The 19,277-nt window shown below is 40.5% G+C and overlaps 7 protein-coding genes across 7 annotated transcripts; 5 read left to right on the forward strand and 2 right to left on the reverse strand.

Annotated features, from left to right (window-relative positions):
* Positions 1–1,404: 1,404 nt before the first annotated feature.
* SERLADRAFT_431907 (uncharacterized protein) lies at positions 1,405–7,283 on the forward strand (the record flags this gene model as incomplete). The annotated part of the gene is made up of 3 exons (XM_007312193.1): positions 1,405–1,603; positions 6,660–6,790; positions 6,849–7,283. The coding sequence occupies 3 exons, from the start codon at positions 1,405–1,407 to the stop codon at positions 7,281–7,283; spliced, it is 765 nt and encodes a 254-aa protein (XP_007312255.1).
* Positions 7,274–8,201, forward strand: SERLADRAFT_364462 (uncharacterized protein; the record flags this gene model as incomplete). Its single annotated transcript, XM_007312194.1, has 3 exons — positions 7,274–7,376; positions 7,428–7,860; positions 8,096–8,201. 3 exons carry the CDS (start codon positions 7,274–7,276, stop codon positions 8,199–8,201), a joined length of 642 nt encoding a protein of 213 aa, XP_007312256.1.
* Positions 8,202–8,972: 771 nt separating this feature from the next.
* Positions 8,973–9,320, reverse strand: SERLADRAFT_344479 (uncharacterized protein; the record flags this gene model as incomplete). Its single annotated transcript, XM_007312195.1, has 1 exon — positions 8,973–9,320. A coding segment is annotated over one exon (348 nt), but the record flags the coding sequence as incomplete, so codon positions are not given.
* Positions 9,321–11,447: 2,127 nt separating this feature from the next.
* On the forward strand, positions 11,448–12,016 carry SERLADRAFT_431908 (uncharacterized protein; the record flags this gene model as incomplete). The annotated part of the gene is made up of 4 exons (XM_007312196.1): positions 11,448–11,476; positions 11,525–11,621; positions 11,675–11,701; positions 11,780–12,016. The coding sequence occupies 4 exons, from the start codon at positions 11,448–11,450 to the stop codon at positions 12,014–12,016; spliced, it is 390 nt and encodes a 129-aa protein (XP_007312258.1).
* A 1,006-nt stretch (positions 12,017–13,022) lies between these two features.
* On the forward strand, positions 13,023–13,868 carry SERLADRAFT_431909 (uncharacterized protein; the record flags this gene model as incomplete). Its single annotated transcript, XM_007312197.1, has 3 exons — positions 13,023–13,562; positions 13,616–13,753; positions 13,815–13,868. The coding sequence occupies 3 exons, from the start codon at positions 13,023–13,025 to the stop codon at positions 13,866–13,868; spliced, it is 732 nt and encodes a 243-aa protein (XP_007312259.1).
* Positions 13,869–14,168: 300 nt separating this feature from the next.
* On the reverse strand, positions 14,169–14,934 carry SERLADRAFT_404574 (uncharacterized protein; the record flags this gene model as incomplete). Its single annotated transcript, XM_007312198.1, has 5 exons — positions 14,169–14,184; positions 14,226–14,386; positions 14,454–14,602; positions 14,759–14,813; positions 14,872–14,934. The coding sequence occupies 5 exons, from the start codon at positions 14,932–14,934 to the stop codon at positions 14,169–14,171; spliced, it is 444 nt and encodes a 147-aa protein (XP_007312260.1).
* A 912-nt stretch (positions 14,935–15,846) lies between these two features.
* SERLADRAFT_404575 (uncharacterized protein) lies at positions 15,847–17,548 on the forward strand (the record flags this gene model as incomplete). The annotated part of the gene is made up of 7 exons (XM_007312199.1): positions 15,847–15,934; positions 15,966–16,042; positions 16,419–16,473; positions 16,541–16,929; positions 16,978–17,208; positions 17,265–17,450; positions 17,498–17,548. 7 exons carry the CDS (start codon positions 15,847–15,849, stop codon positions 17,546–17,548), a joined length of 1,077 nt encoding a protein of 358 aa, XP_007312261.1.
* Between the last annotated feature and the right edge of the window lie 1,729 nt (positions 17,549–19,277).

Here is a 19,277-nt window from a genome sequence, read left to right on the forward strand (position 1 = left end):
ATGAAACCGCTGTTCATGATTATGTGGTATAGATTAGTCCCAAGATTGCAAATCAGAGCGTGGTCAGTGACAAGCAAAACAGCAACAAGAGAAAGTTAGTTGACACATATGAGTTGTTGGATGACAATGAGAAGAGTGAGGATGAGGTGGTGGAGAAAAGCAAACAAGCTATTGATGAGAAGGGGGGTGATGAGGAGGGGGACAATCAGGTGGTGGAGAAGACTCAAAAACCTAGAAGGAAAAAGACAAAGGTCAGGGGGTAACAACAAGAAGGAGGACAAGACAGATGGTGCAAATGATCAAGATCGGGAGATGGAGAAAGCCAGTAAGCAGAGGTAAAAAACTAGCGGTTGAGAGTGGTAACTGACCTACTTGTTTAAAAAAAGAGGCCAAGGGTAAAGAGCAGATCAGAAAGTTCCTGCAGAACCCACAAAAAGGGAAAATTACACATGACATTTGCAGACACATCAGAGACAATGCTGACCACTTGCCTGAAGCTGGTGTGATCAGCCGTGTGCTTGCTCTGCATGTCCTAACCACCAGTGGTGGAAACACTGTATGTCTATATCACCACAAAATCAACAAGACTGGAACAAAGGCAAATGAAGTTCAAGAGTGATACAAAGTGTCGGGGACACCAGTGCCACAAAATCTGAACATGAAATAGGATGACGGAATCAAGACAGTTGCGCCTAAATATCTCCATTGCGGATGTCCCAAAGACGCCTCATTGTTTGACCTATACCTGTGGGGGTCGATCTATGCAAAGGATATCGGCGGCAACCAAATAGAAAGTTTCCAAGGCAAGTATCTCACCCCTTGCATCCGCTATTTCCTGTACAACGCTCTATGGGCATTTGGAATGACAATTGATGACTTGTAGGCATGCAACATGGTTGGAAAAGACAGCAACAAATGCTTATTGCGAGAAATGATTTCTCAGCTAGTTGGACAGCTTCATATCTTGAACAAAAGAGATGGTGAGGAGAGAGAGGTGTTTGGTAGCAATTCGAGGAGTCTGAGGATGAGCGTAATAATGAAATGAGCCATTCAGATGGCTCTTCCTCTAGCACATGCAGCAGCAAGTATCTAGTAGAAGGTGGAGTTTGAACAAAATGGAAAGTGCCGCATGGCACAGTGTGTGAAAACTACAGAAGAAAGTTAAAAGAGGAAAATGAGATTTAAAGGTCCAAAAATTGTGTATTGTAACAACTAGTATTTGATGCTGAGAACACTCTCAACATGGATCACAGTGATAAAAGAAATTTGAAAGGCACATTCATGGCTTTCAATAATAAATGTGCTTGTAACCTCTCTCCTAGTGACATACACAGTAAGCTATCTCAAGATGCTTCTAAATGGCATCACTGTTTGAAAAAGATCCAAAACTCATGATGGGACAAAATGGAGGTCAATCAGTCAAAACTGAATGCTGCCAAGGTCATAGAAGAGTCTATGGCTGCTAATGTGCAAGAAGAACTTAAGCAAAGTCGTGCTCAAATTCAACAACAGCAGGAGCAAGATCTCCTAGCATTGGAGGAACTTAACAGGAAACAACAGCTCAAGGCTAAGAAACAAAAAGTGCTACAGGGGGGCCTCAATGGTGCATGAAATGAGTTGCATGCCTTAATGTGTTTCATCGAGATACGGAAATTTGTCACTGCTTTGGAGACATTACCCTTGGCAGAAGAAATTCCTTGGCCTATCCTTAAACACCCTAACTCTATAACACCTCACAATGTTCAATGGTATCCTGTTGAAGCTTTTTTCACTCACACAAGCACCCTTCAGCTTATGTCAAACAGTTTCACAAAGATGGTGAGAGATATGTGGTTGAAGTACCACCCTGATAGATGGATAGCTAGATTATCCCATGTACCTGATACATCTTGCAGGAATGCCTTACACAATTGTTTCACAATAGTCTCTCAAGTATTAAATAGTATGGATGTTTAGTGGCAGGTCTACAATGCTAAATACTTGAATACTATCCTACTCTAATAATATGCCCGGGTTGAAGTATTATTAATATATTGTATAGCAATCATTTTATAGAATATTCAAATTCATTAACATAAGTGCTTGCCCCTTGAGTGTGCCATTGCAGGGTGATTGACAGGAAGCTAGTGGGCAGTGATCAGGTGATTGTCAGGTGACCATTGGGTGACCAATGGGCAATATCTTTAATGCTGAACAAGATTGGATATTTTCTACCTCCATTTGCGAGTCACACAAAAATACACATTTTACTCCCTTTTAAATGTTAACTCAACTAGGACCTGTTAATTCTCATTGAAGAGGGATTAAAATATCTAATTCCAGGTATAGTAAAATTGCCCTGGAAATCAGGTAGTTCACAATGGATGTTTGAGACTGATGAAAATAAGAAATTTAATTTATTGCTAAAAGGACCACTGAAATAATCTATGTACAACAAGCCTTTGAGGCAAGAGGAAAATTTATATTTGCAAAGACCAAAATGTTTTCTAATGCATTTTGAAAGAAATTTTGGAGAGCCAAAATTCTCCTCATTGTCAACTGATAGTGGTCTGTTCCTTCCGAGCTTTGGCATTGTTATTTTCATTCTCCATTGTAAACAAGAAGCTGCTCTCTTAGGCTCGTCCCCAGCCATTCCTGGGTAAAATTTTGATTAACCTAGCTAAAATTGTCTCTCGACAATACTAATGGCTGGGATCACTCGTCTCCATTTTGTGAGGCAGATGAAATCCTCACCAAAGATGACTAGGGGAATTTGACTGAGGGCTTGAAAAAATGTCAAAAATAGGTATTCAAGTTAGTATACAGAAAATGATTCTTGTAACAAGCAGAAATTTTGTATATATACTTTTTTTCATATGTTTTCAGCTCAAGATTGTAGTGGTCATTAGTGATGGCAACAACTCCAAAATTTTTGCAAAAAATTGTTTTATATGAAACATGATTTTCTGTATACTAACTTAAACACCTATTTTTGACATTTTTCCAAGCCCTCAGTCAAAGTCCCCTAGTCATCTTTGGTGAGGATTTCATCCGCCTCACAAAATGGCAACAAGCAATCCCAGCCTGTTCGCAGTGCTGAGACTGTAAATTAGCTCATATGAGCTATATTGATAGACAATGAACACAAGCAAACAAATGGCTGAGTATAAGCCTACCGCTTTCTCTCCAGGACCCCTGTTTTGTCAAGTAATGAATACAAAGCTATATCTATATAACAATGACAAATGTCTCGCCAAGTCCTTGCAGAAGGCCAGTGGATCAGAGTATTGATGTTGAAGAGTAACAGTATAAATGCAAATCCAAACTAATATTGAACTGAGGAATAATACATTGAATATTTACTCCTTATATAATGAACAACAGAGGTCAGACCGAAAGGGGGAAAGAATAACAGAGTGGTCTGATTAAACAGTTAGCCAATAAGAAAAGGGAAGGAACAGTATGATCTATCATAATTACTAATTGTGTGGGAGAAGTCCTTAGTAAGGGATGTACAATTGGCTGGATCAGCAAACCCATGGGAAAGTGCTGAGTCACAGTTTGTTTTGCTGATTAATCTCTTGCCAAAGTATTCCTGCACATGGCTCTTGATCAGTGCTATGCCACTGGCATATCTTCTTGGGGATAGGAGAGGAATCTCCTATGTTGTAAATATGATAAAATACAAGTGTGAAAGAAAATAGGAAGAAGAAAGATAAAAGCAAGAGAGTACTGGCTGTGACTTCTAATCTAATGGCAAGAGGGGTGACAGGAAGGGGGTTGGATAACCATGACATGATGGAAATGCAATAGAAAAATTGATTCCTTACATGTTTGTGCCAACCCCTCATGAAAATATCATGGCCCATTCAGCAACCTCCATTTGAAAATGAGAGCCAGTTGCAAATATGCTCGTTTTGAACGACTCTCAGTGCAAACAACATTGCTCACACTATGTCACACCATGTTCATGTTACGCGCATTTCAGGATTGTAGATTAAGTAAGGTAAGCGTCATCCACAACCGACACCATCACATGATGTGACTTGGCCTGTGACCACTGGCATGACAAGGCAAATCACCAACTTGAATTTTTGTCATCTTTGCCACAAAAAATCTATCCCATCTTACATGGCACCATTTTCTTTACTTCTTCTCACAGAATTATATTTGTATTTACCGAGTTCAGCTTTTCTCTGAAACAAAAAATCCAAATAATTCATGTCAAGTGAGAAGAGATAGCAATTTTCTGGTTTGTCACCAAGTGTAACACTTTTACATAGTGTGACAGGCTTTTTTCAAAATGAAGTGTGTCGCTGGACGTGTCAGCTTGTTCCAAAACGGGCCCTCACACTTTTTGGCGCTTCGTGTCCGGATATAAATTGGAGATTTTCCCTCACTATACTATTCTCTAGGATGCCTGTAGCACCTGTATCTACTTTGGTTGAGTGCCATTGACACTTTTCCTCTATGTATTTCACTGTACCACTCTCTAGAGCGCCTGTGGCACCTGTGTCCACTTTGGTCAGGTGCCTTTTGCACCCTCCCTCTTTGTGTTTCCCTATACTACTCTCTAGGATGCCTGTGGCACCCCCAGTCCACTTTAGTCTGGCATCTTTGGTACAACCCCCTCTCTGAACTACTCTCTAGGATGCTTGCCCCAGTCTACTTTGGTCAGGCATCTTCAACACCTTCCCCTCTTCACTACTCTCTAGGGTGCCTGCAGTACCCCTGTCTCTTTTGTTCATTGGTACCACCACTCTGTCTCAGCCACTCTATCCAAGGTCCGCTCTGAGCTCCTATTTTGTACTCAGCTCAGAGTTAGAGGGCCATGAAAGGGATCCCACATGGGAAATCACATGAGCATTGCCGAGGTAAGCAACAGTCCCCTCCTCTTGTATATTCTAGTTTATGATAAGGTCTGCACCGCAGTAAGACCATTTGGTCTAAGGTGCTACGTAAATTGTTGCAGTTGTGATACAATACTAGGAGTGATGTACATAACATTTTTCCTTTACAGTACCTGTTTTAGCTGAAATCTTTATGTGCTTTTTCCTGGTGTGACTGGCCATGAAATGCCAAGTTTAAGCCAAATGTGCTGCTCAGGTAATCCACTGGTGCCTTTTCTATTACTACAAAAGTGGGGGGTTCCTGTTACTGTACACAATTTTGGGACCTTTAACCATCATTCTCCGCTTCAACCTTTTTTTTCAGTTTCCACACAATTGTGCCATGCGGCACTTTCCTTTTGTTCAAACCCCACTTTCTCGCGCTGTGCTGCCTTCCCTGATTTTTAGATACAAGTCTCTCACACAGTAGAGCTGGTCACACGGGTTGCACCCTATGACATCATCAGCCACTGTCTTATCAACTGTATAATATAACATATACAAACAAACCTATAATGGTATAAATACCCCAATAGATCCAGGAGATTCCTCAGCGAGTTCTCTTGTTGTATACCCACAACTAACTTGGTCCTATCATAAGGGGTTTATCCACTCCTCCATCCTCCTCTTTGCTTGTCACTGTGTGCGCCAGAGTATTCAAACTTTGGTTGTAATAGTTCCTGCCAAAAGTCCTTAATTTAGACCAGACTAGAAGAAAACTAGGAAAAATGTCATCTATATTCAGTCTGCTTATGTCATATTTTGAGTGTTCCATTTACCCTGCTTATGATGAAATTTCATAGCCTGCTCAATTTGAGGACAGCAATAACTAGTGACTCCATATAGATGACCCCAAAATTCTCAAGGCTGAGGAGAGAAAAACAACAGCATAACTCGAAGAAGAGGCAGGTCCTAGCGGATGGTCTAAATAGCCAGTGGACAGATTTATGCACTATGATCCAGTTCATCAAGTTTTGGGAGTTCATTCAATGTCCCACCCTTGACTAAAGAAATCCATTGGCCTATTGCGCCCTAGACAACATTTCTGCTTTTGTAGAGGATTAAATATTCATTACAATTACCTATGGATTTTTCTGTTGATGGCAAACATAAACTTTCTGGTAAGTAAAATGGTTATATAAATATGACATTTAGGTTACAAATTTCAATCACATTTTGCAGGGTGAAAATTCTCCTCAATCTCAAGCCCAGTGAAAACTCGCATTCCACAAATTGAGAGAAAAATTGAAAGCTCAAGAACCTAGTACAAGTATCATGAGAAATATAGAAAAATCAGGAAATTCTTAAAAGTAAGTAGGAATTGAGAAAAATCTCAAATGGCGAAATGTCACATGATTCAAAATGCAAAATCTGGACAACTTGATCATAATTTTGCTACATTGTGTTCTGCACAGTCGTTCACGCCTTTTACGTTGTATGCGTGCAACATTGTCCATTTTATTATATATATCTGGTTACACGGTTGCACCACCTGTTCCTATATACTGGCTCCCTTGCTCTATAAATTTCTGTTACACCATTCTATGTCTAAACTATCAGAATCTCTTGACCTCATTTTGTGCAACTGCAATGTCTGCAAGTGGAAAAGCGATGGAATATCCTCTTGAAAAGTCTCTTCATCCACCTGGTATCGACATCAAGCAGCTCAGAGAAAGAAAGGCATCAGCAAATTTACTCAACTCACCAGACCCCATGATGAACATCCACAAGCTGGTCCTTTGGATACTCGGGCATTAACTCCACCAAATTACCAGCCAAATTTTTAACCAGACAAAGACCTGCCTGTGGACCAAGATGAAGATATGGATCTTCCAATCATAGACAATGATAGGAACATAACAGGCCAAGATATGGATTGTCAAATCACGCCTCCTTTTATTCAGAACAACAATAATAATGCTGTAAGCACCCTTCAATATTGAATTTAACTCACTAGCTAACATATTTCACATTTTTAAGGTCAATACACATGATGATCAAGCACATGAGAATGACCGACACCCTAGTCCATCACCTGACAGAGAAATACCTCAAACTGCCGACGACTTTGATCAATTAGCTCAACTCGATGATCTCAAAACAACCTTGGCATTTATCAAGGCCATGGAACAAGCCTCCCTTGGTGACCAGTACACCCGAAGGTCTTTTGACAATGAAACACTAGCATGGCTGCGAAATGCACCATCAGAAGTTCCCCTTTTGGATGATCCGTCACTGAGGATATCTATTAAGATGATTTTAAGGCTATCAAATTTCTCAGACAAGGCTTATGATGAGTTTGGGATGTTCTCACAGAGGAGATCCCGAACTTACCATTACTGTCTCAATATCAAGTCAAATGGTGCATTAGAAAAATCACTGGCGTCAACTCCATCAAGAATGACATGTGTATAAACACATGTCTCGCATATACCGGACCCTACTCTGAACTGGACATCTGTCCGAAGTGTGGAGAACCTAGATATGATCAGAACAAATTCCAGGCAAGTGGGGGACAGATCAAAGAATCCTAGCACAAGTTCCACACAATACCAATAGGGCTGCAAATCCAGGCATTATGGAGAGATGAAAAAAGTGCTACTAGCATGAAGTACCGAGGGATCCACACGCAGCAAATTATAGAAAAACTTGCGCAAAATAATGGGGAAATGCCATACTACAATGATTTATTCACTGGCACAGACAATCTTCAAGCAGTAGCCGATGGAAAAATACAAAACAAAGACACAGTACTCATGCTATCTCTTGACGGTGCTCAGCTATACAAAAGCAAACTTTTTAACTGTTGTATCTATATATGGGTCATTTTGAACCATTCCCCAGATCTACGCTATGAGAAGAAATATGTGCTACCAGGTGCATTCATACCTGGTCCCAAGAAGCCAAAGATTGTTGACTTGTTTTTATTTCCAGGTATGCATCACTTTGCAGTCCTCCAGAAAGATGGACTTGATGTGTGGGACACCATACAGTCCTCCATGATATCTACTGGCAACATTTCTGTAAACTTGTCAAAGGTATTTGTCTTGCTAATCAACACCAAATTACCCAACAAGACCTCAAGGATATTTATATGTCTTTGTTGGATTTTGTACAAGGCTTTGAGACTCTATACTATCAATGTCGGCCAGATTGCCTCCATTTCATCTGATAAAGCATTCACAGCCTTCTCCATATTGCACATGAGATCACGCGACTTGGCTCAGCCATTTGTTACTCTTAATGGACCATGGAAAGAACTATAAGGAACCTTGGTCAAGAAATATTCAGCCATCTGATCCATACACTAACCTGTCCCAGCGTGGTCTTTGATGATCACAAATCAACTCCTTAAAGCAATGTTTCCACAAATTGACCCAGAATCCTATAAATTGTTGATCCCAAAAGGTGCTAGAGATATAAGCAATGGATATATCCTCCTTCCCAAGAAGGAACAAACTCCGAAGACTATCAATGACTTGGAACAGCATTTCAAGAAATGTTCAATATACAGACTTCCCCACGCATCTTTCATTGGGCTCAACTTTATCTACATAATGGACAAGTTTGTTGTTCTGTGTTCAGTGCAGAAAAGACATGCATACCACACAATATCAAGGTACCCAGCTTCATCTCATTGGTCTCTCATCCCTAGCGTATATAATGTTAACTTCACATCTAGCTTCAAATTGACGGCAGGATTAATTTTGCTGAGGTTATATACTTTACCCAGCTTTGTTCTAATGGCAACAATGAGTCAACCTATGCTCTTATTTCGCTATTCTCAGTACCGGATCAACATCTCATCCAAGCCTCCTAAAATACACTCATATTGTGTAAAAAGGAGGATCCAGTTCACCTCAAGCTTGTTCTTGTCCAAGCAATCCAATCAGTTGTGGCAATAATACCACACTGCCCATATGGACATGAAGTAGGGGATAGATTTTATGTTGCCAAGAAGCCAGGACTCAGTGTAACATTGATGGATGACTTTCAAGAGAATACAGAAGAATAATCACTTTTTTGTATAATAGAAGGACATGAATTATATTAGCTACAATGTGATATGGGTGGGCTTGAAACAAGAGATTCTATAAGACTGAATTAGTGTGATATGTGTCTGTGTGCACGTTCACCCTTGTACACTTCGGTGAGGACACCAGGCGAGTAAGTGGAGAAAGTCTCCAACTTTGTGGTGGGGATAGTAGTATTATGTTTAATGAGGGCAGTCATGATACCACCAGTGGTCTCAATACCAAGCGACAAGGGAGACACATTGAGGAGGAGGTCCTGAGTCTTCTCAGAAGTGTCACCAGAAAAAATTGCGGCCTGAAAAGCAGCACCGTAGGCAACAGCTTTGTCAGGGTTGATGGGCTCCTTGCCATTGAAGAAGTCTGACACAAGTTTGACAATACAAGGGATACAAGTAGAACCATCGACCAAAACAATCTCATGGAACCAAATTGTTGTCCATATAAAAGGGAACTGGGGGTTTGGGGTGATAGCACACAGCCAGTAAAGTAATTGGATACAGACAAATTATACTAATGTTGCCAGCAGCTGTAAAATGGTTGGTAGAGGCCATGAGAGTTAAAAAGGTAAACTGGAGTCGTTGTGATTTAGACTTTGATGATTTTACGGGAGGTGGACCAATATGGTAACTAGTCCAAATCTGGAAGGTGTTCTTATTTGATGTCATGCAAACGCAACTGAGTTCTTCTTTCTCTTTCTCTCACCTCCACATAAATCAATAAGGCAAGACCCCCACTATAATGTCTAATAACAGCAGCCTCTTACTATCAGATAATGACAGCTCTTTATTTGCCACTCAGAGGTTATTTCCCCTTTCTCATTATCATCATTGGAAATCAATTTTAATGACAGTAGCAATTATCCCAATAGTATGCTATCTACAACTGACATGTCTGCTTACCTCCGCCTTCTGCAAGATTTTCAGGACCTGGAACAAAAATATAACAAGCAAAAGGAAGAATTGGGCATAGCATGAGCTGAATGTGATTTGTTCAAGTAAGCGATCTTATTTTTTTGAAGAGAAATAAATGCTCAACATCTAGTATTTTTAAGGGAAGCACATACCAGTCTTGCAAGTTCAATCAAGTCACTTGTGGGCAGGCCTTCTATGGAGCAAGCACCTCAATCGTCAGAAAACCTGAGAAAGAAATATCCTTTAGTGAAGTATTGGACCCGTGGTGACTGGTTTAATGAACTCGCCACCAATGCTTCAAAGAATACAAGTTCATCAAAGAGTGTCATTGACATCTCAAATGTATCCGACATACATGTGCCTAAACAAGTAAAAACCTCAGCTGTTGAAGGTAAAAGTGCCGCCATGCCATTTATCGAGAACGAGTTTAGCCAACCAGTCTCTAGTCATATGCTGGCAGATATCAGGAAGGCCGAGAAACATTTTTGGATGGGCAAATTTTTTATCCAAGGGAACATTACCAGATTTGTGGATGCAAGCTAGCAACAATTTGTTCAAATGGTTCAGCAACACACTGGAATCTAATTACCCAATTCTCAGTCTTTGTCATAACCACTGGAAGATTAATCAGCTTGCAATTGTTGACTATTCATCATGGCATGGGTATCATGTGAAGAATGCTTGTGTTAAAAAGGAGTCTTGAAGAAAACTTGAAGCCCTCAACTCGGAAGCTTTTTCTCGACACTGAACACCAGGCAATTGACCCAGAACCTAAGCACAAGAAGTCCAGGGTCGATAGCGATACAAGCTTCACGCACGATCAAGATTTGTCACAACAATCTAAGGATTCCGAGTCACAATCCAAAGATGTCGAATATACGCACAAAAGCTCAAAGTCAAATCTGGACCCTGCAATCAATCCTAATGAGCACATCATGCAAAGACTCAACTCAGAGGAGACACAATCTACCAGTACAGAAAATGAGAAGGCATGTTTCATTGATTTGAGTTTTGCATGCCCTTACATTTATATATTCTTACAGCCGTCATTCAAAATCATCATCAAAAACCCTTTGTATGTATTGTTTGACAAAACCGGATAAACCCAGTCTCTGCTAAAGTAGCCATTGTTCTCCATGGAGCATAGCCACCACTCCATGGAGTCACCATTGTTCTCCTAGGAGTATTTATACTGTAGCGAGTAGCACCTCCGACTATAAGTAGTAGGGGGTTTAGTATTGGAATACCTCAGTCATTTCTATAGCCTCTCAGGCAGTGGCTGAGGTATGTTACATTACATTTATTAGAGATCACCTTAAACTAACATCTGTTGTAGTTTTACTTAGGTAAATAATAAGTTGTTTCTATATCAAGCTAATCTAGTTACTATGTATGTAAGGGCTAAAATATCAGCATCAACATATTCTACATGGATGAGGGAGAAGTGATCCATAAATAATTTGGGAACAAATTTTTCCCAATCAATAGACAACACCCCAGCAAAAACTACCAAAACTGGTCCTGTAGCTAGTGTTCCAACAATGGTTTGACAGGTTTTAGTCAACCTGCCACCCAACACAGCCCAAACAATACTAAAAAAAGAAGCCACAATTGCAAAGCCTAGCGGAAAAAAAATGAGGCTGACAGGAACTTTAACATCAAGGTAAGTCACAGCGCAGTAGATATATGCACATGTACTCACTCTTTATAGGAACCTTTGTGTGGTGAAATGGTGTGAGAACAATCTGACCAGGACCACAACTGAATTTGAACAATACTGGAAGGCTCTCTCAGTGGAAGATAAAAAGGTAAGTCTTTTAGCTGCCTTACTTTGATGCTGATTTTGACTCGTTTCTTACAGAAATACCATGATCAATCGGAACAAATGGTGTGTGATTTTTCTAATACTTGCTACAATGTCAGAAAAATCTAATTTCTATAATTTGGCCGGATGTGGTCTGATTAGGTTGCCAGAAAATTTACCAACAGATTAGATACAAAATACTGTGAACGGGTCAAATTAGACATTGATCAGAATGATGGAATCGACAGCGCTGAGAAGTCTGAGCATACCTGGAGCAATGATCAGGAGGACACGTCTGAAGTGTCTGAATCTTCTGAGCAGAGTGAAAGGGTTCACCAGGCCGTCCCGCGAATTCAGCCTGGATACACAGATAGTGATAGCCGGTACCAGCAAAAGTAACTATGTCTGATTGGGCTGAACATGCCTGGTTCGGTTTTGTTCAGTCTGCTTTGACATTTTGGTGTAATTATTATTATCATTGGCTCTTTCAGGCCATAATTATCAATAAATAGAGAATAACAAAAACCAGAATTCATTTGCAGACGTGGCAACAACAACTAAGTACTCTAGTAATGGCCTACACCCCAACTGGTACTACAACTTGATCACAGCGAGACTCAGATGGAATCTAAATGTAATAGAATGTGGTACAAAACAAACTCAAGCAAGACTATACACTCCTTTTGAGATATAAAACCAATGTAGATATCAGTGAACACCATGATGACAATTATATGATACAAACTTACATGCAAGCATTGGTGTGACAATGAGCATATTTGCCTTGCACACAGTGTGAACATAATAGCTGTGGAGAGCTTCATTATTGTTGAGAACAAAGCTTAAAGGAAGTGTCTAGCCACTTGCTGAGAGCTATCACGGACTAGAGCTAGAGTCCAATGTGAGAGAATAGGAAGCACTGGACTCTGCAGTACTGTCCGAAATTTTGTAAACAAAGTTAAACAAAGCAGCCACAAAGGCGAAATAATAGAGAACACAATCAATACTGAATGGTAGAGGAATAGATAGAGAAAGTAATGAAAATATGTAGGTAGCACAAAGGTGCAGAATCACCAAAACTAACAGTTATATGCCAGGGCTTGTTAGTCTGTAGCAAAAATTAGGTGTGAGTTACTGATGGATAAGTATAAGCCGAGCCTACATACCATTCAATACCTTGTAGCTGAAGCAGTGCAATTCGGTGATCTGTGACTTTGATTGAGCTTGGTGTTTTGGCATTGATGGTATAAAAGAAAAAATGAGTCTGCGACAGAGCAACATGGCCTGTTTATATATGCTCTGTGGCACTCTGTGGAGCCTCAGACATCATATTAGTCAATTAGTAATACATAGTAGATCTTTGCTCACCTGGACTTGAAGCTTGAAGCTGAAACAACGGAATATCATGTCATCAAACCCAGGAAAATGTCGATGTCATAGTTCCACTCCTCTTGTTGAAGAGACTTCATCGTCAGATAACAGCTCCAAGCCGTCTTTGATTAATAATGCTGCTGCTACAGTCCTCACACAATCAGCCAAAGGTCCTGGTGATCTTAAACAACACTGGCTGGCACTTTATGGAGACACAGAGTCAGCAAACCGGAAAAAGAAAAGTGCAGAGTTTTTACCCACACCAAGTCACCTGTTAACGCCCAGCACACCTCCCCCGGCCATACCACCCTCTCCAGGCATAGTCTCTCCCCAGTTGAGGTATGGATCTACAAGCACATATTCATCTGATGGTGTGCTATTGTATTTGAACGGTGGTGGGTTTGGTCAAGGTTGTCCTGTAGATAGGAAGGGGCGATATAAGTACAATAAACTTGAACGATATAAAGATGTGCATAGCTCACCTCCGACACCCCCCAATTTTCAAGAACACACAATACACTCTGATAATGAACCCTGTAATACATCTGGCAAGGTCATGGATGAAAACAAAGAAGTAAGACTATTAATTATGCTGTAATAACCCCCACAACTCACCAGTTTTTGAAGAACTGCACAGACAGTATTATTGAGACAATTGGGAAGGATGGAAAAGACTCAGATACCGCAGTAATACCTACAGGCAACTTGACTCAGAAGTGTCGGCTAGACAAGAGGGATAATAATATCAGTAACATCAATGAGCAGGTTTGTTAAACGTCCTAATTTTGGGTGATTCAATGTCTTACTGTACACTTAATGTTAAAAGATACTTGAGAGTGTCTGTCCCTCGACTCCTACATCCCATTACAAGTCCCGCTAATATCTTGTGTTACAGACAGAACTTACACCACCTAATCCAAAAAAAAAAAAGGCTGAAAAGTCAGAGTCAGGTGTTCGAGTCTCTCAAGACTTAAAAGAGACATTACAGCATATTGAGAAGAATTTTGAAGGGGTGAATCTTAAAGGAAGATATTGGAGGAGCAATCCAAGAACAGACAGAAGTCTTGAAGAGGGTTCTTCATGAGTATGCACCAAAGTAAAGGGAGTATGGAGAAGAGCTATTTAATAGCCAAAGGATGAGAGGTTAGCAATGTCGGCAACACCATGTATAACAAAGTCATCATACTGCTGTATAACTGTTGTTAATAATAATTGTGTCAGTAAAGACTGTACAAACCTGCCCTTCTCTTTGTCCATCTTGTCTCCCATAGTCTTGGACATTGACAGTTTCTTGAACTTGCATTTGGACTTGTTATTATCCAGTCCATCAATAACCTCATAGACACAAACAGATTGTTTGATCATAATTATTGATGTGATCTGATAATGTTCATTTATCTGTTCATTTGTTATCTTATCTACACTATCTGTACATGTGCATGCATCAGTTCTCTCTTCCATTGACATTGTTTTTCTCCTCATTACTATTCCCACCCTCAAGCCCCCCCCCAGCTTCAAAGCCTCTCTCAGAAATCATCTCTTGGTCTCCGGGCTTGATTTTGTCGTTGTCATCGTTTAATGCTGCCATCACCCCTGTCATTAGCTTATGCCTGTCTGCATTGCTAAAATAGCCCCCAAGTCCGTGTTCAATGTTGGGGAAAAGGATTTTATCCCACTCTCAGAATATATTGAGCACGCTTCTTTTTTGCTTTTGTAGAAAGCTTGAAAGAAATTCCAGGTAATTGTCAAAATTGTTGTGCCAGTGAACACCGGATTCAACCCCTTTTTCTTTGAGGCATTCATCGGGAGATAGGGCCCAACGAGCCTAAAAAAACCAGTGTACGTTAGTTGTCTCAATATACAATGAGTTTGGAACTGCTTACTAGGATAGCAGAGGCAGCAATCATTCCTGGGGTAGTGTGGTCTAACCCCCATTTCAGGTCCATTGTTTTGTTGTTTCTTGCAGCACGGGAAGATTCTCCTGTGTTCATTAAAATCACAGATGCAGGTCCTCGTATAATACATCTCATTGTCTGCTCAGTGAGTCCTCAATTATTTTGTGAGATAAAAGTTGACACACCTTATGAAGAATCAGATTCAAAAAAATAGTTTGAACATCAAACTGTCCTTTGTAGTCTCGGTGAAAAATCTCGATATCCCATGGATGGTACATCACAGTTCCATCTGTATTTTGTACCTGTCCTATTTTTTTCACCAAACTTTGCACGCTGATTAGGGATATTCTTAAGTCTTGCTCGGTGCATTCAAAAACAGGGGCCCCCCGAGATTGAAGACAACACCCCCCGAGATTGAAGACAACAAGCCGCATTTGATCTTTGCTCCTGTAATCTGTCATGAAACTAGCAGGTGAAAAGTTCTGGTGAGTTTCAAATGTTTGACAATCTGAATCACTCACTGAATGGCCTAGCCAGTGTTTCTGCACCCTAATCTTTTCTTCTTCCTGACAATGTTTGTTTCTTCTTCCCGACTTTCCTTTCACAAGATTCCTGACTTTCTTCATTCATAGTGTCATTGTATTAATGCATAGATTTTGTGTCCTCTTTTGCAGAATTGGCTACAATGTGGGCCTTATGGGCAGCCTACTTACAATATCAGCATATTTCAGAGGGCAAAATAAACTAACAATTATTACCTTGTATAGCAAAGCTGGTGACATGTTCCAGCTGATTTGTGATATGTCGCTGTCAGATCCTGAGTTACTGTTGATGGGTGGATCTTCAAAGCTTGGGTGTTTGTCACTTGATTCATTCTGTGAGTACAATTCTTCATCTGTACTTCTTTCTAGCTCATTATTGACATCTTGCACTGTCCTAGGCACCTGCCTGTGCAGAACCATCATGTGCTTTACCTGGCTCTTCCTTCTTCCCAGAGTTTGGGCGGCTTGGCATTCACTGGAAGTTTTCTTCCTCTTCTCCATGGTGCATGGTGTGTTTCTGTTTTTTTGCCATCTCTGTAGTGGTTACTAGAGATGAGCAATTGGTGTGGAGCATTCACACTAACCCTGTAGGGAGGGTCGGATTGTTACGTACACAGGTGAGCTCACAGTGCAACCAACTTGGAGCCTCAGACTGACCATTCAAATCATATCTCTACAACACATGTCACGTCTCATCTTGCATTATAATCAACCATGTCTTGTGTTCTGAGGACCACTGAAGCAAAATCTGGACCATGGTGTCAGTATTGTCAGGAACACTGAAGCACCCGCCACTTTGACAAGCATCTAGAATCCTGCAAAATAAAGCATCAAGAACATGTAGAGCTGACAATGCAACAAGAAAATACTTTAGCAAAACGATGTCCAGAAGAATTGCTCAAGAGGCTGAGGAAAAAGCAGAAAACTGTAGAGGTGAGGGAACTCTTTGTTTCTACAAACCCCTAAAGCCAATGATCCCATGTCTCCTATCAGGATGATGAATATCAGACTCAAGCCAGTGATAAAGTTGGACCAGCTCCATCAATAGGTCCATCAATTAGCGGTACATGTTTCAAAGTGTATATTTTATTGAATCTTAAAACTGTGTCTGTCAGGCTTCAACTTCAACCCTGAGAAACCTGTTACTGGTGACACTACCAAACATGCTCCGAGTCCAACATTTATACAGATTATTTACCATCCTCAAAGTGGTAGCAAGGAACCAGTAACAATTCTGCTTAACACAAGTATCTCTTCAGCTCATCAACACAGCCCTCAAACTGAACATGAATCCACTTTGGCCATCAAACCATGGGTGCTATTCCACACGCGTTCTGACTTTGAATATGCAGAAACAGCAATTAAAGGATTACTGGGTAAAGAGATAGTAAACACACAACTTCATGGGGTACATAATGGATGGGCAGAGAGTACTAACATAACATTCCAGAATTATCCAGACATGGAGCAAACATTACAAGTAGCACGCACACACTATGTCCAGGTGAGCTGAATTAACCCTCAAAACTTAATCTTCTAATCTTTCTTTTAGTTCCAAGAAGGTAGTGTTTCTGCAAATTATCTAGGGGAAATGTTCAACTTCAACTTCAAGTACCGTGATCCATGGAAGATTTATTGCAACTGGATCACAGACAAAACGCTGGCGCCTCTCATCTATTGGTACCCCTACCATAAATACCACTGTCAGCAAAACGGTAGGATAGTTTTGAAGGAACACATATACAATGAATTTAATTTGGCCAGTATATGGTGGCATATACAGGTAATTATGTAGTATATTCTTTTATATGCTTGCTGACTAGAAGAATTTAAACACAGGTTTCTTTTCCACAAGATGAAAATCCGCCGCATTGTTTCCTACCAATATCACTTTGGCTTGACAAAAGAAATATCGCGAAGCAGGTCAAGAAGCACCCTATTATCATTTGTCCACTATTTCTACCACACAAGGTGAGGAACGCGTCAGGAAATGGAGAGGGTGTTCTGGTAGGCTACATGCCTATTGTGAGTTTATTCTTTGCTATGTAAATACACACACTATAGTCTTACAGCCTCAAGATCCGGCCAATCCATCTGATAGAAATGCACCTGAGACTGTCTAATGGCAGTGCTTCAAATGAGAAGTTTACCATAAAGTCATTGAAGTAGTATTCCGCTCATTACGGGGTCCTGCGCGCTTTGGAGAAGCGATGAAATGCGGCGACAAAAACAATCGAGTAATACATCCAGGAGTACCAGTGAAGTCTGTTGATGGCAAGGAAAGCTGTGCTCTCACTGCTATGCGTGCAGCTCTAGCCAAATATCCTTGCCCACAATGTCTTGTTCACCACGGTGATCTGAACAAACTTACCAGAGACTTTGAGTTCCGTACAACGGAAAATATGCAGCAAGTTTATAATTGCTCAATCTCAGCACCAAATAAAACCGAGGCAGAATGGATCTTACAAAGCTATGGATTGCATGCAACCAAGGTTCTCTCTTCCACATTTTATAGCCTTCAACTGACTAGTTATTTACAGAATTTCTTTTGGTCACTGGAATACTCAGATCCATACCATTCCATATCATACGACAAATTACACTCTGACGACTTAGGAAAATGGGGTAAGCACATTTGGCCACTCCTCCTCAATGTATTAGTGGAAGATGGCAACAAAGGCCATATGGCCAGAAAGTAAGCCTTATATTACATCTCAGAACCTGTTGCACTAAAGCTTGTGAGTGATAGCATGCAGAATGTCTCGCAATAGGCGGGACTGAAACATTTAATGAATGTCACAACGGTTGAATATGCAGACGGCCAAGTATTCTTTAATATACTAAAGGTATGTTGTCCTTACAATAATTTTTACTAGTCCCCCAAACTACTAACCGTTCTGCTAGTGCATTCTTCCCTGTATAGTCCAGATGCTCCCTAGGAACTTCAAAGGATTTCACAAACATTTGCAAAGGTTTTTAGTCTCAAACTGCAATATAGCCATTGGAGATGGTCCCATCACAGTAGGTTAATGTTAATCCAGATTTATTTTCCAACTCTAACGCTGTTTCCCATTAAACAGATTACAATTTTTTGTCGTATCAGTCACTGGAGGATTGGAGCGAAGGCCGCAACATTCTTTGCTGCAATCCCAATTTCAATGCAGAACCGCGCTTTGACTGTGTTCTGGTTAATACAGACACTCCAGAGCCAACTCCCGCTCAACTCCAAAGCATCTGTCAATGTTTCACCCAGTGCTCTTCATTTGACATTGCATTAGTCAAGATGTTCAGGCCATCAGATGGAAATCCGAGGACTAGATGGTCAGGTGCTTGTTTGTATGTTGAAGCCAAAGACTTCGAGCTGGTGATGGCTAAATACTTAGTTTTGGGGGCTCATATGATCAGGGCTTTCAATTTGAAGGAAGGACAATTTTATTTGAATGACTTAGTTGACAATGATATGTTCCTACATTTTTCTTACGCTCAGATTGTGTCTGGCCAGAAACAATCTGAGTCTCTTACTTTTTTATTTCAGCTGATCAGCCTGATTGTTTTCTGTTTTGATTCTGATAAGGTTCTGGTCTGCGACAGCTTAGACTATCAGATCATTCAGGAACGCTACAGACATTTGTAAGATCTGATCCGGTAAAATGGATTTTTCTGACAAATTCTAACTACTTTTACAGAAAGTAGCCGCTCAATTGGCAGCTCAGATGATGTAGCAATCATGTGATGGCTCAAATACAACTCAAATGTTGGGATGGAGGATAGTGGATAGCGAGAGCAATAGGGAGGCAGAGGAGAGTGGGTTCTGATTTGAGGATGCTATGGCTATTCAGTACTGGTTTTTTC

Source organism: Serpula lacrymans, assembly GCF_000218685.1.
Source record: "Serpula lacrymans var. lacrymans S7.9 unplaced genomic scaffold SERLAscaffold_1, whole genome shotgun sequence".
Lineage (NCBI taxonomy): Eukaryota > Fungi > Basidiomycota > Agaricomycetes > Boletales > Serpulaceae > Serpula > Serpula lacrymans.